The sequence below is a fragment of the Nicotiana tabacum genome, chromosome 7 (assembly GCF_000715075.1).
Source record: "Nicotiana tabacum cultivar K326 chromosome 7, ASM71507v2, whole genome shotgun sequence".
Classification (NCBI taxonomy): Eukaryota; Viridiplantae; Streptophyta; class Magnoliopsida; order Solanales; family Solanaceae; genus Nicotiana; species Nicotiana tabacum.
In genome coordinates this window covers 117,296,919-117,317,436 of record NC_134086.1, presented here as the reverse complement: position 1 = coordinate 117,317,436, position 20,518 = coordinate 117,296,919, and the positions used below count along the sequence as shown (strand labels likewise).

At 34.3% G+C, this 20,518-nt stretch overlaps 2 protein-coding genes and 1 long non-coding RNA gene across 3 annotated transcripts; 2 read left to right on the top strand and 1 right to left on the bottom strand.

Moving 5' to 3' along the window:
• Positions 1 to 261: 261 nt before the first annotated feature.
• On the top strand, positions 262 to 4,244 carry LOC107767586 (large ribosomal subunit protein uL3y). The gene is made up of 6 exons (XM_016586634.2): positions 262 to 398; positions 1,783 to 1,885; positions 2,417 to 2,527; positions 2,860 to 3,164; positions 3,308 to 3,717; positions 3,811 to 4,244. Exons 2-6 carry the CDS (start codon positions 1,801 to 1,803, stop codon positions 4,067 to 4,069), a joined length of 1,170 nt encoding a protein of 389 aa, XP_016442120.1. The 5' UTR covers positions 262 to 398; positions 1,783 to 1,800; the 3' UTR covers positions 4,070 to 4,244.
• Positions 4,245 to 9,758: 5,514 nt separating this feature from the next.
• On the top strand, positions 9,759 to 11,937 carry LOC107767587 (uncharacterized). The gene is made up of 3 exons (XR_012693497.1): positions 9,759 to 9,957; positions 10,743 to 11,144; positions 11,514 to 11,937. It is a non-coding gene; the product is annotated as an uncharacterized LOC107767587 (long non-coding RNA).
• Positions 11,938 to 12,430: 493 nt separating this feature from the next.
• Positions 12,431 to 18,905, bottom strand: LOC107767588 (MACPF domain-containing protein At4g24290). Its single transcript, XM_016586639.2, has 8 exons — positions 18,578 to 18,905; positions 17,994 to 18,270; positions 17,328 to 17,566; positions 16,570 to 16,771; positions 15,570 to 15,638; positions 15,283 to 15,469; positions 14,588 to 14,754; positions 12,431 to 13,367 (listed from the first exon to the last, which is right to left on the bottom strand). The coding sequence occupies exons 2-8, from the start codon at positions 18,252 to 18,254 to the stop codon at positions 12,687 to 12,689; spliced, it is 1,806 nt and encodes a 601-aa protein (XP_016442125.1). The 5' UTR covers positions 18,255 to 18,270; positions 18,578 to 18,905; the 3' UTR covers positions 12,431 to 12,686.
• Between the last annotated feature and the right edge of the window lie 1,613 nt (positions 18,906 to 20,518).

Genomic DNA, 20,518 nt, shown 5'->3' with positions numbered 1-20,518 from the left:
TAACAAGCTATTATTTATTCTTTCTCTAAATTTTCAAGGAAAAAATATTTTCTAAAATATACTTTGTAAGTAAAAATTACAACAGATATTATTCATCCAACAAAAAGCATCATTATCAAGATGCTTTGGTGTTTTTGAAAATCTGTATTTAAAAAGAGACTAGATTGTAATTTTGAAGACTTCCGTGGTTCAAACAGGCTATTTTCAAACCCAACAAGTGCAAGTGTGCGACTCACTTCACTACATTTTGCGGCACACAAATGCGGCTAATGAGGGTAAAAACGTCAAAAGACAGTGAGTAGCGAAGCCCTAATTCTATCCGTCCCTTACTATATAAGGTTTCACAGAGTTAGAGCAACCTTTTGTATTGAAGCCGCACACTGCATAGCATCTACGAGGTAACATCGTTCAATTTTTCGATCTATTGATTCATCTATTTTTGTATTTTTTGTCAGTTGTGTTTCATTTTCTTCGAATTATTAACCATTGATATATTGATCTTCTTTGTTTTTTTCTGATTCGTAGATTTATTTTTGTTACCAGCTATCGCATACAGTGATTAATTACGAATGTGTTAGCAATATTTGTACAATTTCTTAGCAATTAGTTGGTGCATGGCTGAGATTTGTTTATATTTCACTAGATCTGATCCCTTTATGTTCAATTTTACTGTACACGCATTTTTAAGTACTTCTGTTAAATGTTAAGCATAAAGCTGGGTTTTAATTTGTTTGAAATATTTTAGTTTTACGTGAATTCGTCACATTAGAATGTTTTAATGTTTATTTTCTGTGGTTTTTTTTTGCGTGCTTTTAGTACAATTAGGCATGTTGGATTTTCCCAAAATTCAGTTGGAGGTGATAGAAATGTACTCCCTATAACAATTGGAGCAAATAATCAAGGCTGGAGTCTCAAAAGGGCTCTTTCACCAATACCTCATTATATTGGGGTATTTGGAAAGAAATACATTTGAGCCCTGAGAATTGGCACATTCTTTGTGCCATAGGCCTTTGGTCAGGGAGCATTTCGATTCATCTCCTAGAGTTTGTGGTAGATTCACATGTCTTATTTGTCTAGAGTATGCTGTCTTTGATACTTTAGTTGTCTCCTTTGTGGAGCTCCTCTTTTCCCTCACCCGGTTTATCTTTACTGACTAAACTTTTAATGTTTTTCGTTGGATCGTTCCTCGTTCCTCTGAACAAGCAGCAAGCCCCCGCAAAATTTTGACATCCTTTTTCTCGCTATTACTTAATAAGCGTATTTTCGATATTATTTGAAATTTAGGTCTAGTTTTTTCCTGTATTGCAGTTTCTTCTTATTGTTTTTTGATATTTTTCTGTTATTTTGATATAATTTTCCAAATTTACTATTTCTTTGAAACTTTTGTAGGTTTTAGTTCTTTACCACATTTGAGAACTAAAGTTATATATATTTTCACTCTTCGCAATCTCTCCTCAACCCTCTTTTTAGTATCATTATTATATATATCAACTTGTCTTCTCACAGTGATCAATCTAAAGAATCAAGTAGATGTGTGTGTATTATTATATTTCTAATGTAAGCACAGTTTGTGCAGTAGGTTATTGACATTTATCAAACTGCTACAAGGACATTATTTTGTCTGGAGATTCCAGTTGTATGTTGTGAAAAAGTAAAAACTAATTTTCTGTCTTACTTGAAATAATGTTTTTCTCACACTAAGCTAAAAGGCAGTACTCTTTAGGTGATTGGCTTATGATATTCTCCTTTAAGGTTGAGGCACTTAGCCTTTTCTTTTTCCAGCTATTACAGTTAAGAAGAATGTCCCATCGCAAGTTTGAGCACCCAAGACATGGTTCTTTGGGATTTCTTCCAAGGAAAAGAGCAGCACGACACAGGGGGAAAGGTTTAATTGTTTTCTTTACCTTGTTAAATTTGCATTCTTGTGCTGATAACAAACTTAATTTACTTGGAGTAAAACTACAGTATAGTCTGGCATCCTACATGAAGTTTGCCTCAAGGTTCTTGAGTTTTTTAAAGTGTACTGATACATTTGTACCTGGGGTCCAGAATTTTTAGAATTTTATGTTTGTGAGTCTATGGTGGCGGACTGCTACTGATGTGTCAATTTACGTGCCACATAATGGGCAGATTTCTGAAAATGAGCTACCTCAGTATTTATGCCCCATCTTGCTCTCTGCTTCTGAAATTCTTTGTGGTTAGGCATCTTATTTGTGCTTCACCCATTTAACTAATAGTTGACCGTCTGCACCTCAGTGTTTCCCTAGTCGTTGTGCATTTCGCTAACATGAGCTTGCAGTAGTTGGTTAAGATAATGTGTTGTGCAATGATATTTTATCAAACGACTTCTAAGTCAGTCTAGATATGATGTCATCATAAATTCTTATATTGTATTCTCTCCTCTTTGTTTATGCAGTGAAGGCTTTTCCCAAAGATGATCCAACAAAACCTTGCAGGCTGACAGCCTTCCTTGGCTACAAAGCTGGGATGACTCATATAGTCAGAGATGTTGAAAAACCAGGGTCAAGTAAGTTTTTTAGAATTTCAAGTTTTCTGCTACATTATGCCAATGCAATACTAGAATTAGTGTTGAGAATCTGAATATGCAGTCAAGGAACTAGGTTTATACAAATTGAAGGTTTTCTCACCCAACAAAACTTAAGGTTATAGAGTATGTCCTGATAAGGAATTACATTTGTTCTAATATAAGGCTTTACTGCATGGGAGAGCTTTTGTATTAAGGTTTATTGAAAAAACTGTAGGCGATAAACAGTTCACATCTTGCAAAGCTTGTCTTTCCAAGTAGGCTTTTGTTAAATTAATACCCAAACTTGTAACTCACAAGTTTTATTTGTGCAGAACTCCATAAGAAAGAAACATGCGAAGCTGTTACCATAATTGAAACGCCTCCTATGATTGTTGTTGGGGTTGTTGGCTATGTGAAAACACCACGTGGCCTTCGCTGCCTTAGCACGGTCTGGGCTCAACATCTTAGTGAAGAGATTAAAAGGAGATTCTACAAGAACTGGTGCTTGTCCAAAAAGAAGGCCTTTGCAAAGTACTCAAAGAAGTATGAAACTGATGACGGTAAGAAGGATATTAATGCACAATTGGAGAAGATGAAGAAGTATTGTTGTGTTGTTCGTGTTTTGGCCCATACTCAGGTATTTGCCAATACAACTCTTGCTATGCCGTACCTCTCTTTGGAAGCTCTTTTCTCACCTTGTTCTCCTTTGATGCACTCAGACCGCCCCACCCTAAGAGTAGTTCAAGCCCCTCTTAAATGTTTATACTTGTTTTTTTGCAGATTAGAAAAATGAAAGGGCTCAAGCAAAAGAAGGCACACCTGATGGAGATTCAGGTTAATGGTGGGGATGTTTCCCAGAAGGTTGATTATGCTTATGGCTTCTTTGAAAAGCAGATTCCTGTTGATGCTATTTTCCAAAAGGATGAGATGATCGATATTATTGGTGTGACCAAAGGTAAGGGTTATGAGGGCGTGGTGACTCGTTGGGGTGTAACCCGTCTCCCACGTAAGACCCATCGTGGTCTTAGAAAGGTGGCTTGTATTGGTGCTTGGCATCCGGCACGGGTGTCATACACTGTAGCTAGGGCTGGGCAGAATGGCTATCACCATCGCACTGAGCTGAACAAGAAAGTCTACAGGCTGGGCAAGGCTGGTCAGGAGTCTCATTCCGCCATAACTGAGTTTGACAGGTTAGTCCTTATAATGCCTGCATAAGGTGTCTTCATGTTTCTGTTACTTGGATATCACTATTCTTAATCTAAAATTATTTTTCATCTTGTCAGGACTGAGAAGGATATCACGCCAATGGGTGGATTCCCTCATTATGGTATTGTGAAAGAAGACTTTCTGTTGATTAAGGGGTGCTGTGTTGGACCAAAGAAGCGTGTTGTGACTTTGAGGCAGTCTCTGTTGAATCAGACATCTAGGGTTGCGTTGGAGGAGATCAAGCTCAAGTTCATTGACACATCCTCCAAGTTTGGCCATGGGCGCTTCCAGACTACACAGGAGAAGGCTAAATTCTATGGACGTCTTAAAGCTTGAGAAACTGTCAGACCCATATAGTCAGTTCTTGTCAGATTTAAACTTCATTTATGGGATTTTGTGCTACTTGATTTTGTGTTTATTTGATCATACTATGGCAATTTTGTTGGTGGATTACATTTAAAGCTTGTTATTTTTAATAAACCTTTTTGAAAGCTTGCCTTTCCTGATTCAATATCTTGCTGGTCTGCTGTCCTATACTTTATGGTAAAGATTCCGGGAGGTCTAAAAGAGTTGAAGATCCAATGGCTTTCTCGCCCGATTAGAGTACATTGATGTCACTGGTTCAAGGTGTGAAAAATTTGCTTTTTCCTTTCTCTAAAATCATGTTCACCAAAGTGATTGTCGTCTCTTTTCTCCACTTTTTGGAACCAATAACAATCCTAAAGCCGAGTGTTAGAAAATGTTGATTGAATTGAACTCCTGTTTTAGGTGAAGATTTGTTTCCAACTCTGATCATTAGATTTATTTCGACGTTAAACCCATTGGCTCCTCCTTACTTGAAAGCTTGGAATCGTGCAGAGATGCTCTTTTTAAATGGTTTTTACTTTTATTCGCCTTCGTATCTAATCTAGTTAAGAATACGAAGGATTGCTTAAATTTTACATATTGCAAATAATAGATAATACCATTTAAATGGTGCAACATATTGGATGATGTTTGGTATATTATGGTATGATGATGTATACATATTAAAGGGTTTAGTTAGTTAATTCATATACCATTATATATGATGTTCGCGCCTACCTGTAGAAGAATTTAGTTTTTGTACATAGAAAATAGGATCATACATGAAAACTCCAAATTTAATGAGTTTAATTGGCAGCCTCTACCATCGACTAAATTGCTTTGCGAAAGTCGACATTTGGAAAGGGAAAATTTTGTACAAGTTATATATAAACCTGTGGCTCATTTTTTGAAAGATGGGTCAACCGGTCATAGGGTCAAAATCTTGTATGGATTGTACATGTACGAAAATTAGAGCCGGCTGCTATTTTCGTCTAAAATTTAGTATTTTCTTAATTGGTGTGCCTAAAATAAATTGGTCACTTATTGTGAACCGGAGGGAGTATGAGATCTTTTGGGAATAGGATTATCCTTCTTCCAGATTAAAAATCGATTTTTTTAAAATAAAAAGAACAGATAATTTGCGTACTTGACGAAGAAACTACAGTCTTATGTTTAACGTACTTAACATAGGGACAAAAGGCATCATTTCACATGGGAAGCAAGAATGTGAATATAAAGAACAGCAGAAAAAAGGAATGTAATGAGAGTGGGGGGTTTATGCCCTAAAAAGCTACCAAAGGAAATCTACAATGTGGCAAAGAAGCCAATAGCCAAACTAATTACATCCACAACCCAAACATATAAAAACTATATAATATAAAATATATATATTATAGATTAATATATAAAAAATATACACTTTGCTGGATATTATTTTTGAGAGCGATTATACTGTGTAATTTTCCTCCAATATTATGAAATTTCTCTTCTAATAACAACGTCCTCTTGGTTTACAATTTATTTTATATTTTATTTTATAATAGTGGCGTCTACATTCCGCTAATAAGTTTTCGATGGCTCCATCCACCATAGTTTAAGTAAATGAAAAGAAGTTGCTTAGTGTTTTTTATTTTTACTGTAATTTGATTCTTAATCTCTCAAAACTTTTCCACTTAAATCGATCACTAGACCATATCCTTAAATAAATAAAAGCTAAACTTACAAATTCTGTCTAAGTAGCCATCTTTTTCCATCTTTTTCTTACTAAAAGCGACAATGAAATAGAGGAGCAAAAATGAATAATAAACCTTATAAAATGTACTACTTTATAAGATTTGGAACAAGGAAGTGATAACTTTGTTTCTATTGAAGAGACTTAAGTTGAAAAAGAAAGAAAACAAAAGAAACAAAAAAAAGAAAAAAGTAGAGCGCGACTCAAAGAGGAAACAATTTTCAACATTTGCTTTATTCTTCTTTCTTGTCATGATTCATAGGCCATAAGGATCTCCTGTTTTAGAAATAATATATATATATGTCTTGTACTAAAAATTTGTGCTCTTTCCTTGAGGTGACCCCAATAAATAAAGCAGAGCCATTTTATTTTCAAGACAAAAATGGAAAAGGGAAACAAATTCAAATAATAGGTAAGAGATTAATATTATCTATTAAAAAGAAAAGGAATAAATGGGATGATTTATTTTACTTTACGGAAATTTATGCTTATTTTTCTCTTCCTTTTTCTTGCGTATTGGCTTGGGGTGGGATGCAGTAGGTTTTGAACCCCCTTGACCACTAAACTACACTTTTGGATTGTGTTAAGGGTATTCAAAACTTAATATATAGAGATAAAAAATAGATTTTACCTTATATATACAGTGTAATTTTTCGGCGAAGGGTGTTCGGATGAACACCCTTGCGCCCCCCTAAATCCGCCCCTGGTGGGATGTGGGTGTTTTTAGGGAGTCAATTATTATGGTTACTCCACTATTCGAAATTATCTAGTTAAATCACATTCCTTTTACTTGTAACGAAAAAGTCAATAGCACTTAGAAGATCACTCAACTAGATTTCTCAAACTTTCGGTGGACAAATACCTATTTTGCTCTCTAAATTATCGACTTTTATCTTTCTATTAAATTTTTAATATTATATTTTTCCTCTTTTTACTCTATGTTATAGACTTACCTATAATTGGGCTGCTGATTTTATGACGAGTTTGGCTCAATATGTCAAATGCTATTGAAACTAACGCAATTCCCCTTTTATTTAACTATTATCTAACTAGTCTTAATGTATACATGTTACACATGTACCTTGTTTCAATAAGTAACCTTTTTAAATCACATAAATATTATATTAAAAATTATTTTTGCGTTATAAAATAATAGTTTAAGCACCTAAAATTGATTACAGTAAAAAATTAATTAGAATAATTTATTCATATCAATAATTTGAGAATAACAGAAAAATTCTAAAAACTATTTATAAAAGTGAGAATTAAAGAGAATACAAGCTTTTAACGGATATATTTAATGCATGTAACATAAAAATTAATAATTATTTAAAATAAATGTAATTCTCAATTATTTATTCTATAGATAAGTTCATAAAATAGAATAAATAGAGAAAGAATTATAATATTAAAAATAAAAATTAATAATTTAAAGGGTAAAATAGGTATTTGGTCGAAAGTTTGAGAAATCTGGTTCATTTGAGTGATATAGAAATAGTTAATTGACTTTTCTTTTACAAACAAAAGAAATATGATTTTAGTAAGTAAATTTAAATAGTTAGAGATATTATTTGAATAGTAGACTCTGTTTTTAGGACATCATACATAGGTGAAAAGGTTTGTAATTGCTCTCGTAGCTTTTGATAGACAAAAATCTTTATCTTGAAAATCGTCACTCAATGAAAAGGACGGGAAAAAGAAGAAGCAAATGGTTCCTTGATCTCTCTTCCTACCATCATCTTTTTGACGTGAAACCAAATTAACCAGCCCAATAAACTTTATAATATTAATTAAATCGAAAATGAAACTCTTTACATTTAGTAATTTTTTGCATTTCTTCTTAAAGAAAATTATGAGAATTTAGGCCATTCTCATAGGAAAAATTGAGGTGGGGTGGGTGGATAGCTTAAATATAAAAGTGGAATTTACCTCAAATAATTCAAGAATTTATTTGAGCTACTAGTAGTGCTTCTGACAAAAAGTTTGTGGGGTTTATGAGACAAAGATTTTAGTAGGTAAATTGAGGAATATATGCAGGAAATTGTCTCAATCACTTCCTTTTTCTAGCTTTTCTTTAGTTTTCTTTCTTCTCTTGAATCATGGCTCTACTGCTATAGCATTAGCTGTAAGATTATCAAAAACTTCACCTGCTGCAGCCTTTGTTTATTTTGTTTTTTATTTGTCAGCTTTTCCTTATCCTGCCTATCTAGTTGGAGATCATTTTTATTTTCGTATGTTTTGCCACCTTTGAGTGATAAAACCTTATGTTGTTTTTGTGCATCCACTTTTATAGAAACTTTATAAGAAAATCTCTGACTATAAGATATCTTCTTGATAAAGAAAATCATAGTTTTATACCTTTTATAAAGCATGAATTCTTTTCTTTTCTGAATATTTTAGTTTTTTTAAATAAATAAAGATCTTATATTATTTCACCTCGTATCGACCTGTATTAGGTCTTGATAAAAGGGTAATGTCTCAACTTCGAACTTAAACGACCAGTGATTGGGGCAAAAAATAAATAATAATTTTAACTTTTTTACGCTATCAGGTCATCAAAAGATAAATTTAAGTAACTTTTTTGATAAGTGGAAGTATAGGGGTGTTCATGGTTCAGTTTGGATTGATTTTTTCCTAAAAAGAAACCAAATCAAATAAGTCGATTTTCAAATATTAGAACCAAACCAAACCAATTAAGTCGGTTTTTTCTCGACTCGGTTTATGTCGGGTTTTGTCGGTTTTTCGGTTATTTGTCTTTTCTTAAATACAAGACATACACTAACAAATACTTATCCGGAGACCATATTTTCAACGTAACAATATCAAATCAATTGTTTTTGAGAAATCTATTATTTACCAAGATATATTGATGATAATTGAATCAAATAGTGATGAATAATTAAGGACTCAATTAAAAATATATTATTTTTAATACGAAATGGATTCTTACACTTAACAAAAGAAAACTACCAATCAAACTAGAATGTAAAAGTAGAGAACTATACTAAAAGTGCAAATTATTAACATTTACCATTAAATTTTTGAAACTTTGTATAAAAATATACACATATATAGGTGTAATAATAAATTTGAAATAGCTACTCCAATAGTCGGTTTTTTTGGGTTTTTTTCTGATTAAAACCAAAACCAAACCAAATTTGATCGATTTTTTAAAATTCAAAACCAAACTAAACCAAACCAAAAAGTATCGATTTTTTTGGTCGATTTGGTTTGGTTTTCGGATTTTTATGAACACCCCTAAGTGGAACTAATTACTTGAAAAATAAAGCAGGCAACTTGATGTAAGATAAAACTGCATTGATAATACAAAAGTTCTTTACACAGCAAGTATATATGGTTTGAATCCGAATATAATTAGCAATTAAACAGTGGAAAATAGGGTTGAATTTAGATAATAGGAAGCCATCAATAATGGTATCTTGAGAGTGAATGCTTTTGCAAGCATCAAGAGGGGTCACCCTTTGCTTTAGGGTCTGCAGACAGGAGGGCAAACACTTTTTTATTTCTTTAAGTTTGCTTCCCTATATGTCCAAACAAAGGTATAGCACTGATTAAGTTTGGCATCAAGATTATGAACAGCGAAGAACAAGAAAAAGAAAAGTAAAATAAAAGGAAAGGCAACAAAATAAAAAAAAGTTTAAATTTTGTGCACCGGCAATATACAATTTTTTTACACCGTCAGGTTAAGATTACATACAACAATAGGTAGCTAGCTGTCTAAAATAATTTTGATTTGGTAACATAAAGTATACAACAACAACCTGCTATAACCGGTTAAAGTACACTGATATTGCACAAATTCATTGCATTATCAATGTGTATATAAGTTATGTACAAACAAAAGTCTACTAACTAAGATTATCATATAATTTTGTCTTTATATTTCTTTCTTAGTTATAAAGCTACCTAGTTTGAGCTGTGTTCTTCAGCTAAATTGGAGTCATGTGTTTATCTGTTTCTTCCATCACATGAAACATATAGAATATGATTTTGTCTTCCTCTTAGGATTAAACCCCATTCCTTGTGAATTTCTCTTACAAACATATGGTTGTTCATCACTATTCTTGGTTCCAAATAGATAACATCACAGACCAAGATTAAGATCCCTATTGAGTCCCCTTTCAAGGTAATAATCTGAAACTACCCAATTCTTGAACCCCAAAATTTTAGATTCTTGTGTGGTTTTCCTACTATTCTTCAAAGTGTCTTATCATTATCTCTTTCCTGCATTTCTTATGTGATAAATGAGAATCTTGTTGTGTGATATATTATTCTGATGGTGTTACAAAAATGGGAAATTGATATTAAAAACTGATCCATAACAGCATAAGTACAGCCAAATGTGGAAAATAAAACAACTTGATGTTGAAGTAAGATTATGTGTGTCAATAAAGGGAATGGTGTTAATAGTTTCTGCTTTCTACTAAACTACTTCTCTGGAGATCATCATTTGCATAATAAAATAATGAAAACAAGAAGACATGATCATGATATTTTCAGAAATGAAATAAACCTCTCTTGACTTCAAAGCAAAAAACCAACATTTGCTACCATGAAGTTGTTTTTTCTTGAGCTTTATCACACAGAGTAGGAAGTTCTAAATTCTCATGATGAAATAAGGAGTCTTCTCTTTGAAATGTACAAACAAAATGTCATTATATGCTGGCATTAGTTAATCCTCTTTGCCTTAGAGACACAGAGGATAATATCTAAGATAGATCCTTATATATTCTGCCATTCAAGCAGAGGACGGATTCATGATTTAACTTAACAGATTCAACTTTTATGTTCTCACCATTAAACCCATTGCACTTGAGCAATTATAGGTTCAAAACTTAATATTTATTGAAATTTTAGTGATTTTTAGGTGTATTGGTATCAGCCTCTTTGCCTTTTTCTTTTGTTTGACAGGCATTTATAGTTAAACCAACTATTCCATTTAGATTACTGCATCACTTATGAGCTGCTAGCACTCTTCGGCTCAATTTTTATAGAGATTGATCAGAAGTTGATATGAGTATGAGTGAACAATTTGGTTCAGAAAGATCAAAGCCATGGAACATTCAGTCAAGTTCAGAACCGAGTCCTTCCCAAACACAAGTTAACAGACAAGGACAATGGAAGAACTTTGGCACATCGATGGATGCCATTTCTTTTGGTTTTGTTGCTACAGCTATCCTCATATCTATGTTTCTCATCATGGCCATCTTTGAACATCTCTTCAAGCCTAGCCCCCCCTTCTCTTCGGCTCAAGATAGTAGAAACAGTTCCTTGGAGTTGGGCTCGATTCAGAAACGTGCAAGTTCACAAACAGTAAGTTCCCCAAATGCATTTAAACAATTTGTCCCTGAAAGTGATGTTGAGAAGTTACATAAAAACTATTCACTTCTCCAATACTTGAAAGCCTGCTAGAAGTAATTCATCTAGAGTAAACACCAATTTTATACTAGTGCTTTTTTCTGTTGTTTCCCGGTATATCATGCCTATTAATCCCTTTTACTTCTTTCTCTAGAGCATCTTTTGGTTCAAACATCTTTCCCTCCACATGCTTTATAGGTCTAGAATGAGCTAATACTCAATTCAAATAAATTTTCTGCAACCATCTAAGAAAAGGCAGAAGCAAAATCTAGTTTTGAAGATCAAAGTACCAATATGATTAATTATTATTTTTTGTTTGCACAGGTAGAAACACCATATCCGTCAGATTACACAGTTTTGATGCCAGGACAACAGTATCCTACCTTCATTGCCAAGCCAACTCCACTGCCTTGTCCAAGGGAAGGGGTTTATTGGCCTTCCCATGGACATAGTTTCCCCTTCTCTTAATGTTTCTAAAAGAATAGTTAATTTTATCATATGTTTAAATCCTGGAAAGAATATTTATGTAATCTTAAAAAATGTCACCAATCCCATAAGCTAGCACTCTGTTACCCTACTACAACAACAACAACAACAACAACTCTGTTACCCTACTCTGACATGTAAATTAGCTGTCAGACGAAAACTGAAGTTTTGCACATTAGGAAGAAGGAAAATTTGGGTTGACGTTGGATTGTTTTTGTGTAACATACTGTCTTTTCGTCTATTGACTGAGTTCCCCTTTTTAGTTTTATCTCTTCCAATATGTGAGAAGTGGGATTATTTGATATACCACTTGAGAAGGGTGCACACTCCAGAAGAAGCACTGTGCTTCGACTTGCGAATATATCACCTAAAATTCAGTAGGCTAAGTTTTCAGCTTTTGTTCATTTGGAGTAAGCTTCTTTTACTATGTAATATTTTACCAATTGAGCTTGTGCACTTCATTCTACTTCTATCAGCTTAATTCTAAGATTATGGCTAATGTTTTGTGCATGAGTCTGAAATGGATATCAAACCTTCACCTTATGAAAACTGCAATGTGAGAACAAGAATAACTTCCATAGATGACCAAACAAAAAAGGAAAATCGAAATACATTGTACCTGTGGCTTCAAATTTTTGCAAGTCATACTCAGGTTCTCATCTACCCACTCAGGATTCTTGTTAGAGTTGATCTCAACCAAATAATAGTTGATTTTCCTGATTGGTTTAGCACCGAAGTCAGCAATGACGCATACATTTGAGAGAAAATAAGTTAAAATTATATTACAACCAACATTGTCAAGATTTACATTTAGCTTGAAACAAAAGAGAGAACAAACATTACAGACATCTCAAAGTACAGAATCAGTTGCCTATCCCCTTTTTAGGCACTTTCACCAGGTTTTATACAACAGGTGGTTCAACATCGACAAAGTCAGCAACAAACTATGCTGCCACTTCTCCCTCTAGAGTTTCATTTTCTGTCTAAGCATAAAAGAGAACCTATTCTCATTTACTCTGGTATTTCATCGTCGGGTTGTATTACAGTAAGCAAGGAATATTTGACCCTCAGACAGATCCTTCCTTTCTCAACCATAAGCCTTGCACCGGAAACAACCCAATAACCGGGAGGTTCTTGTGGTCCTCGAGTCATCTCAGTAGTATCGACAAATTTCAAGAGCTTAGGGGCTTGCACAGGAACGGGAGGACCACCAGGGTAAATGGCGGAATTTATGTTCACATCAGCTGGCTGTGGAGGTGGCTTCTGAACTGATGTAAAGTGCTGGCTAATGAGAGTTGATATCAGTCCAGATTTGCGGGCCAACCCAGGGGAACCATCCCACTCCGGGTGCTTTACCATAGTAGCTCCCATGACAGTCGAGAAACGGAGTCTCAGAAAGAGGACCTTTTTAAACCCGCAGTCCCCAACTTCCAATTGTGCTCCAGTAACAATGTTAAGATCCTCATAAGATTCAACAGGAGCAGTGCAGACATGAGAAAAGTTCTTCCATTGAACTTTTTCATAGTATTTGCGATCATATGATTCTCGTTGAAAATTTCCATTTGGATCATCTTCAAGCTGGAAGACTTTAGGAAGAGATGAGAGATGCTGCAAATGCACAGCTAAGCGGTTACTCCTTTTACCTTCAAGATACAAACGAAGTCCAGTCACTGGCCTCTTGCCAACATCAACCTGCAATGAAAAATATGAATCACATGGATGCCTAGAAAGAAGGTAGTAAGCAGACTTTTCAACAGTGTTTTCCCTTCCTTCCTTTCCTGATCCCAAGCATTCGGTACAAGACCAAAAGAAACTAATGAAGCCAACTGTTGTTGCAGTGAACTTAACTTACTAAAATCTTAATTGGAACTTAATAGAAACAGCCTTTCTGAAAGACAGAACAGTTAGCTGTACACTCCAAGCTGCTCCTCACCCATAATAGTTCACTGGGGCATGCGTTGTTATTTAAATGAAGAACTAATGTTATAGTCTCACATCACTTCGAGAAGATATTATTACTAGGGATCATGTGTATTAAATATATGAAGAAATACAACCAAATCCTACCGAAAAAAAAAATGTCATAGTTGACGTTGACCTCTCTAACATACCCACCAATAAATGTCTCCTGATTTATATGCCTTGAACTGTTACAAATAAATCAGAGATAATGATAAGAGATTTTTTATGGGAAGGAAAGAAAGGGGAGAAGAAATTTCATTTGGAAGATTGGAGAAGTACAAGAACCCCTGGTTCATTTGGGGTTAGGATTTGGATTGTCCTCATTTAACATGGTGCTACTAGGGAAATAATAAGATTTGTTCTAGAGGAGAATAATTTATGGAAAAAGATAATAGCCATTCAGTAAGGAATTTCATAATAGATTGTCACGGGTGAGGTGACAAACTCTCATGGGGTGAATTTGCTAAAAAAGAATTATGAGAGGCAAGGAAAAGTTTACTAAATCTGTCGACTATATTGTTGATAATGGGAAATAGGATACACTTTAAGAAGGATGCATGATCTGATAGATAACTTTGAGGGAGCATACACACCACAATTTGAACAATGGCGAGCTTGAAGAGTTCCTGTGGAATACTTATGATGGCTACTAAGGTGAGATGGGGAGACAAAGATGATATACTGAGGGTCGAGAGCAAAACCCTTAACTGTGAGATCACATTACACTGAGTTAGTCGAAGAACAGGGAAAAAGGCGGTGTCAAATAATATATGAAACACCAACGCCCCAAATAAAAAGTAGCTTTTCCCCTTGGTATGCAGTGTGGTATGCAATGTTAATCGCATATAACTTCAGGAAGATGACAGGATTATTTTAAGTTGGTGTTGCTGTGTAAGGAGTACAAAGAGGATATAATCTCAAACTGAGGTGTTAAAATTAAGAGAGCTCACCGGAGTGGTGTTCACATAAAGCCTGGGACCCAATAAACTAAACTGCAAAGATGCAAAATTTGAATGCCTTCTCTGAGGACCAAGCGGAAGATCACCGAAGATCGGTGCCCACTGCCTTGGCAGCTGAAATTCCAAAAACTGGTGAAGCTCTTCAATTGGTGGTTTATCTGCATAATAGACAACACTTTATATAAGGGTAAAGCATATTTCCCGGTAATCATAATAAACATCCAAATGCAGTTAATTGACTATCAAATTTCTTAGGAGCCGTCTCAAAAAAATTCAAAAAGCTTTTTGAAAAATAATGAAAAAAGAAGTTCATAAAGAAAAGGTTTTTAGATAACTGCAGATTTTTGAAGATTTATAAGAGCTTTATGAGTGGAAAAAGATTTACTCTCTTCTTTTTTGTTTTCAAAAAACTTTTTGCAAGATTTAAAAAATACTCCACGAACAAATGAGATGTTAATATTTTGAGAAAATGCAGACATTTAAATCAGCCATCATTCTTTAGGATAATTAGCAGAAAGCTGCAAAATTAGCAGGAAATCAGCAGGCCCTCCTACCTTGTATCATTTGTCAATAACTATCAAATGGAAATGTTACATTTGGCAATGTACATTGCACATAGAAGTCTAAAACTTATATTGCATAGAAGTTAGAGGCAAGAAAACAACAAATATTGTCCTCTAACTTACAGCGCAAGTACAGATTTATAGCATGACTCAAAAATCCACTTCCTGAGATGCCACTCAACAGTGAGGTGATAGGGATGAAGGACATTGAGATCACATCAGGCTCCTGATGTACACTTTGTAACCACTGATTATGCGTCAAGCCTCTGCTATCACCTCCACCCCTCCTCTTGCAAATGCTAACAGTATCCTGCCATTTCAGCAGCCAATTGACAAATTGCACAAACTTGTTTCAGAACTCTAAAGTGCAGAAAATTTAACAGACATGATGGAGACCCTATACCACATACCTCCTTATGTGTATATGAACCTGATATGTTGGGATCAGCAAACCTTAGCCGGTGCTCCCTGATCTCAAACTGAGGCAACATTTTCAAAATTAGAGACTTAGGCAATAGATTCATAATAACAGTAACACACCAATATGTAGTGAAAAAATTTCCAATAATCTAAGGGTTATGAAAAAAAACCCTGATTTTGAACCTGACAATATGGATTTCAACTAACATCCAACTGTCTGACAAATGCACCTATAAAGTAAATCCATCTGCAGATATTAATTATATCTGCCTATACGGTCATAGAAGATCTTACTAAGCTTTTCTCATCCAACCATTTGCAGAGATTTATATATAGCATTTCAAAAAAAAAATCCAAGGAGATTGAAAGGACTTTCCAAAACAGCCAAGAAAAGGAAAGGTTGACAATTTTGACCGTTCAAGCAACAATGATGATATGTAAATCCCTAAATAACTGAAAGCCAACTGCACTTGAATTAATTTTCTTTTTTTATGAAGAAGCCAATTGCACTTAAAATATTTGTGTCAAAAACATTTTTGAGTCATAAAGAAATAAGATTAACATAAACACGTAAACTTCAGATTATCTTGTTTTTGAATCCAAAGGAGCTGACCCGCCATGAAATGCTTGTATTAAGTAATATGCTCAAAGGTAATCAGTGATCATCCTTGCTTCTACTGTAAATAGCACCTCAAAGCTGGAGAATGTTAAGAACTTCTAATGCAAGTTGAACGTATTAGATAGAAGGCACCAACTAGTGTTGTTTAGATGGTCAGATGTATAAGTGCTTTAACACGTACAACTAAAATTCTAGGGTATTTCTGAGTAGTGTTGCCAAAGTAAGAAAAGAGCTGTCATTTTGATAAAAGAAGTAAGAAAAATGTGATCAGCATACGGTTTTTGAAAGCTCCATATAAGAGTATATTTCATGTGTGTGTGTTAGTGTTTGTTGTGATTGTGGAAATAGGAGGGTCAGGCGAGATCCTTAACCTTCCCGTTCTGATGTGCCTGCTCAGATCCTATTCCGCCTTGTTCATTTGCACCTGAAAACCTCTTATCTGCCATTGCCTTCAAACGCTTTTGCACGTCCGCAGGGAGAAGGGAGGAGGAGTGCTGCTGTTTCATATATATTACATCCTTTCCTCCCATCTTTATACCAACAATGACATGAGTACCAAATTTTTCAATAAACCTGAAAAATGAACAAAATTTCACGACTAGTGTGATAGAGTTCTATAGACTAGAACTGTCCAGTAAACAGTGTGTTGCTTGTACTTGACCAATTTATAAATGACATTAAAGCAGGTAAATACCAGATAGTGGCCTAACAAGCAGTTGGACCAAAGCCCTCTAACTCCAATTTGTAACTTGAAGAGTTATGTGATTTTGGTCAAACTAGAATGCCTCAAGATAAATAAAAGAATATGCAAAGAACTCAAAGGACGTTGAGGTACAGTTAATATTGAGGTGTCATTAACTGATTCCTTTCCCTTCCCTTGCATATATTTTTGTTTAGAATTTAAACGGAAACAGAGTGTAAAAGTTTGATTAAACAGTAAGGGAAGAAATTAAAGCGAGGTCCAGATGGAGTATGGATCTGAAGGAGCTTGTTTTTTCAATTGGACCTCAAGATGTTCACATCGATGACCAATCTCCTTCAGACAGAAATCCAACGAATGGAAACTATCTTGAAATAAGATATCAGAAAAATATCAATGTTTATCAGTATAAATATGTAAAAATATTACCTTGCTAATGCCGCAGGATCCCATGTTGATGGAACTTCCTTTTTAACATAATCGCACAGCACCATTTGAGATTTTTCTAGAGCAACAGAGTATAATGTGATGAACACACCATCAAAAGCAAGGGTCTTGGTGTATGCTGCATCCTTCTGCCAAGAACCAGAAAACTCGAACATAGTATTGAAGAGCCCTGAAGGAATTTTACCAGTCACGGATACTTCCTGATTGAACTGCTCTGACATCTGCAGTTAAAGCAAGGAACTTGTAGATTGAGCACAAAAATAAGACTGGCAAAATTTGCAGAAAATAGCTACTCTGCTCAACTTTTCAATAATTAACAGCCGAAAAAAGACTAGAAGTACATGTACAAAAGTGAGTTATTTTCCCATTTATTTTTACCTCGGAGAAACTAAAAGACAATAACATGAAGATAGCATCACCGCTCCTACTTTAAGAAATTATACATTAAAATATTCCTACTTCTTAGTATAATAACCAGCTGGCATCATAAAATACATATAAAATAGCACATTCACACAACAACCACAACAGATTCTAACCTCTTCATAGAAAAGCAAATAACATCAGCAACACGATATCACTATAGCAACTTAAAGGTGTAGGGAACATAAGATTCAATGACCAAAGACAAGTAGAAACAGAAGATACCTGCTGGAAAGAAAGAACATCAGAGCGAAACCTGGTGAGTTCTCCTTTATCGCATTTGATAGATTTTGACACATTAGGGATTGAAATACCACCAGGAAGCACAACCTCCCGGCCCTCATCTTCATCAATTTCAATTAAACGCCTATTACCCGGATGACCTTTACAATACTTGAGCCTCAAGTCCAATGATATATCATATCCACATCCTATTGACTCAATCGCAACCTTAGCTGCTTCAGCAGCAGGTAACTTCAACGCCATTCGTCACAACATCTTCCTAATTTCAAAAATGACCTCACTTACAGAAATGTTCAACATTACCACACATGCAAACTATATATGAAACAATGTGAAAGTCACTGCGTTTACTGAATAAGTCAAAAGACAGCTGTAACTGAAGAACTATCAAAAGTTTCGAAAAAACATACAATATCAATCTGGAAACTTGAAAAACTCAATTCCCGAGCTGAGAAATGCAATTTTTTCTTTTTTGCATCAAATTAAATACACAAATTCAACAACAAAACCCTAGAATCACGCCGTACACGTGCATTTTTTACGTAAATATTCAGTTCACGATAAACCTTGGAAATAAATCGGCGACTCGAAACCCTAGCTGAGGTGTATCAAAATAGGGAGTTGAAGATCCAAAGATTTTGCATTGACTTAAGATTGAAGCTCAGATCTAGAGAAAGAACTTCGAAGACTACGGCGAAGAATTTCCGAAGAGGATTTATTTGAGGTTAAAGAATAAAGAGGGAATAATCGCGAAATGGAAACTCTGTGTTTAATTGTTTTTAGCTTTTTATGGCAATTTTATTGTATGAGAAAGAAGATTTTAGTAGTGACAGGAGTGGAGTGACGGCGTCAACGGGGATTCTAAGTTGACTAACACTTTTACGGTCTTTAATCAGTGAAAGCAACACTGGTGATGTCCCAACAAAAGAGGGAAACTATGTTATAAAAATTAAATTACACTAAACATCCTTTAATATGACTTAATTATGCAAACATCTCTTAAATTTCGTATTTCTACACTTTCACCCCCTATATCGTGACAAAATTTTCATTTTACTAGGATGTTAAATGTTTATTTGAAAAGAAAAAAGATTGAGGCAGATCTATAGTTAATACTATTAAATATATAACTAAAAAATAAATCAAAATTACAATTAGAAGATCATGTGTACTTAATTACCTTATGAACGTTAGGGAAGAAACAAAGATTTGTTACAAAGTTTTCTTTACGCTTTTGATTAACAACAAATTTTAAAAAAAATGGAAAACATATATTTCGAAACTCTTAATAGGAAATGATCATGAATTATTTCATAAGATATGTTAATTTACTAGTAATAATTTTTTTATATTTTGTGTGGCTATATTTTAAAACCTTTGTTGACAAATATCATAATCAAAATCATGTGGCATCCCTTCTGGAAGCCATTAGAAAGATTGCAAAATGTTTTGGTATAGTGACAAATTCCATCAGCCACGTTTTTGCCATGCAAAACAAAGCTTCATGCAAATGAGGCTATAAATAGCCCCCGTCAATCTCTCATTTTCATTATTTGCAACTTACAAGACAAAATACTTCTATCTTCTTTCCCTCTTATACATACTTCTCCTTCTAATCTTCTTCTATATATCTTAATTGGCATAAAATATTAGTTGTTCTTTCGCTTCTAACTAGCTGGGTTTGTAATTTAGTATTTTGTTGATTCTTATATCCTCTAAGTAAAATAGAGGTAAGCTTGTTTAATCCTGACACTGCTGAAATAGTTTCTTAGGACAATGCCCAACACGACTCAAGTCAATTCATGTATCTGCTTACAAGTAATATTATACTCCCTCCGTTCCAGTTTATGTGAACCTATTTTCTTTTTTATCTGTGTCCAAAATGAACGACCCATTTCTAAATTTGGTAACAATTTATCTTCAACTTACAATTCTACCCTTAATGGGAAGCTTTTATAACCACACAAATACTCTAGACTTCTTTTGACTTGTTTAAGACCACAAATTCCAAAAGTCTTTATTTTTCTTAAACTTCGTGCCCAATCAAACAGGTTTGCATAAATTGAAACAGAGAGAGTAGTGGTGTTATTGTTATTTTTTGTGTTATTTTCCTACAATCTAAGAAACTATGGCAAACAACATTGGTGCTAAAAATACTATTGATACTACCAAGATTGGAGCTACCTCCGCTGCTCCAGTTCCAGTTGCACTATCATATGCCAGGCCATTTCCAGATGTATCAAATATTAAAATTTTCGCTAATGAAAATTTCAAGCATTGGCAATAACGTATTTTCTCACTTATTGATGTCCACGGTGTTGCACATGCACTGCTGCATGCACAACCTAGTCCAGACGCTGATAATAAAATAGTAAAATCATGGGCAACATGCCCACGAGGTATGTTATCATACTATATTACAAACTATTTCTAATGAACTGTTTGACGTGTATTGCAGTTATAAGGAAGCGAAAGTTATACGGGAAGCCTTAATTAAAAAATTCACT

Excerpts from the sequence above, each read along its gene's own strand:
- LOC107767586 (XM_016586634.2), top strand. The coding sequence starts at position 1,801 with ATGTCCCATCGCAAGTTTGAGCACCCAAGACATGGTTCTTTGGGATTT. Across the intron at positions 1,886-2,416 it reads AGCACGACACAGGGGGAAAG|TGAAGGCTTTTCCCAAAGAT; the intron begins GTTTAATTGTTT and ends TTGTTTATGCAG. Across the intron at positions 3,165-3,307 it reads GTGTTTTGGCCCATACTCAG|ATTAGAAAAATGAAAGGGCT; the intron begins GTATTTGCCAAT and ends GTTTTTTTGCAG.
- LOC107767588 (XM_016586639.2), bottom strand. The coding sequence starts at position 18,254 with ATGGCGTTGAAGTTACCTGCTGCTGAAGCAGCTAAGGTTGCGATTGAG. Across the intron at positions 15,639-16,569 it reads AGGCACATCAGAACGGGAAG|TTTGAGATCAGGGAGCACCG; the intron begins GTTAAGGATCTC and ends ATGTTGCCTCAG. Across the intron at positions 15,470-15,569 it reads GTTCATATACACATAAGGAG|GATACTGTTAGCATTTGCAA; the intron begins GTATGTGGTATA and ends CTGAAATGGCAG.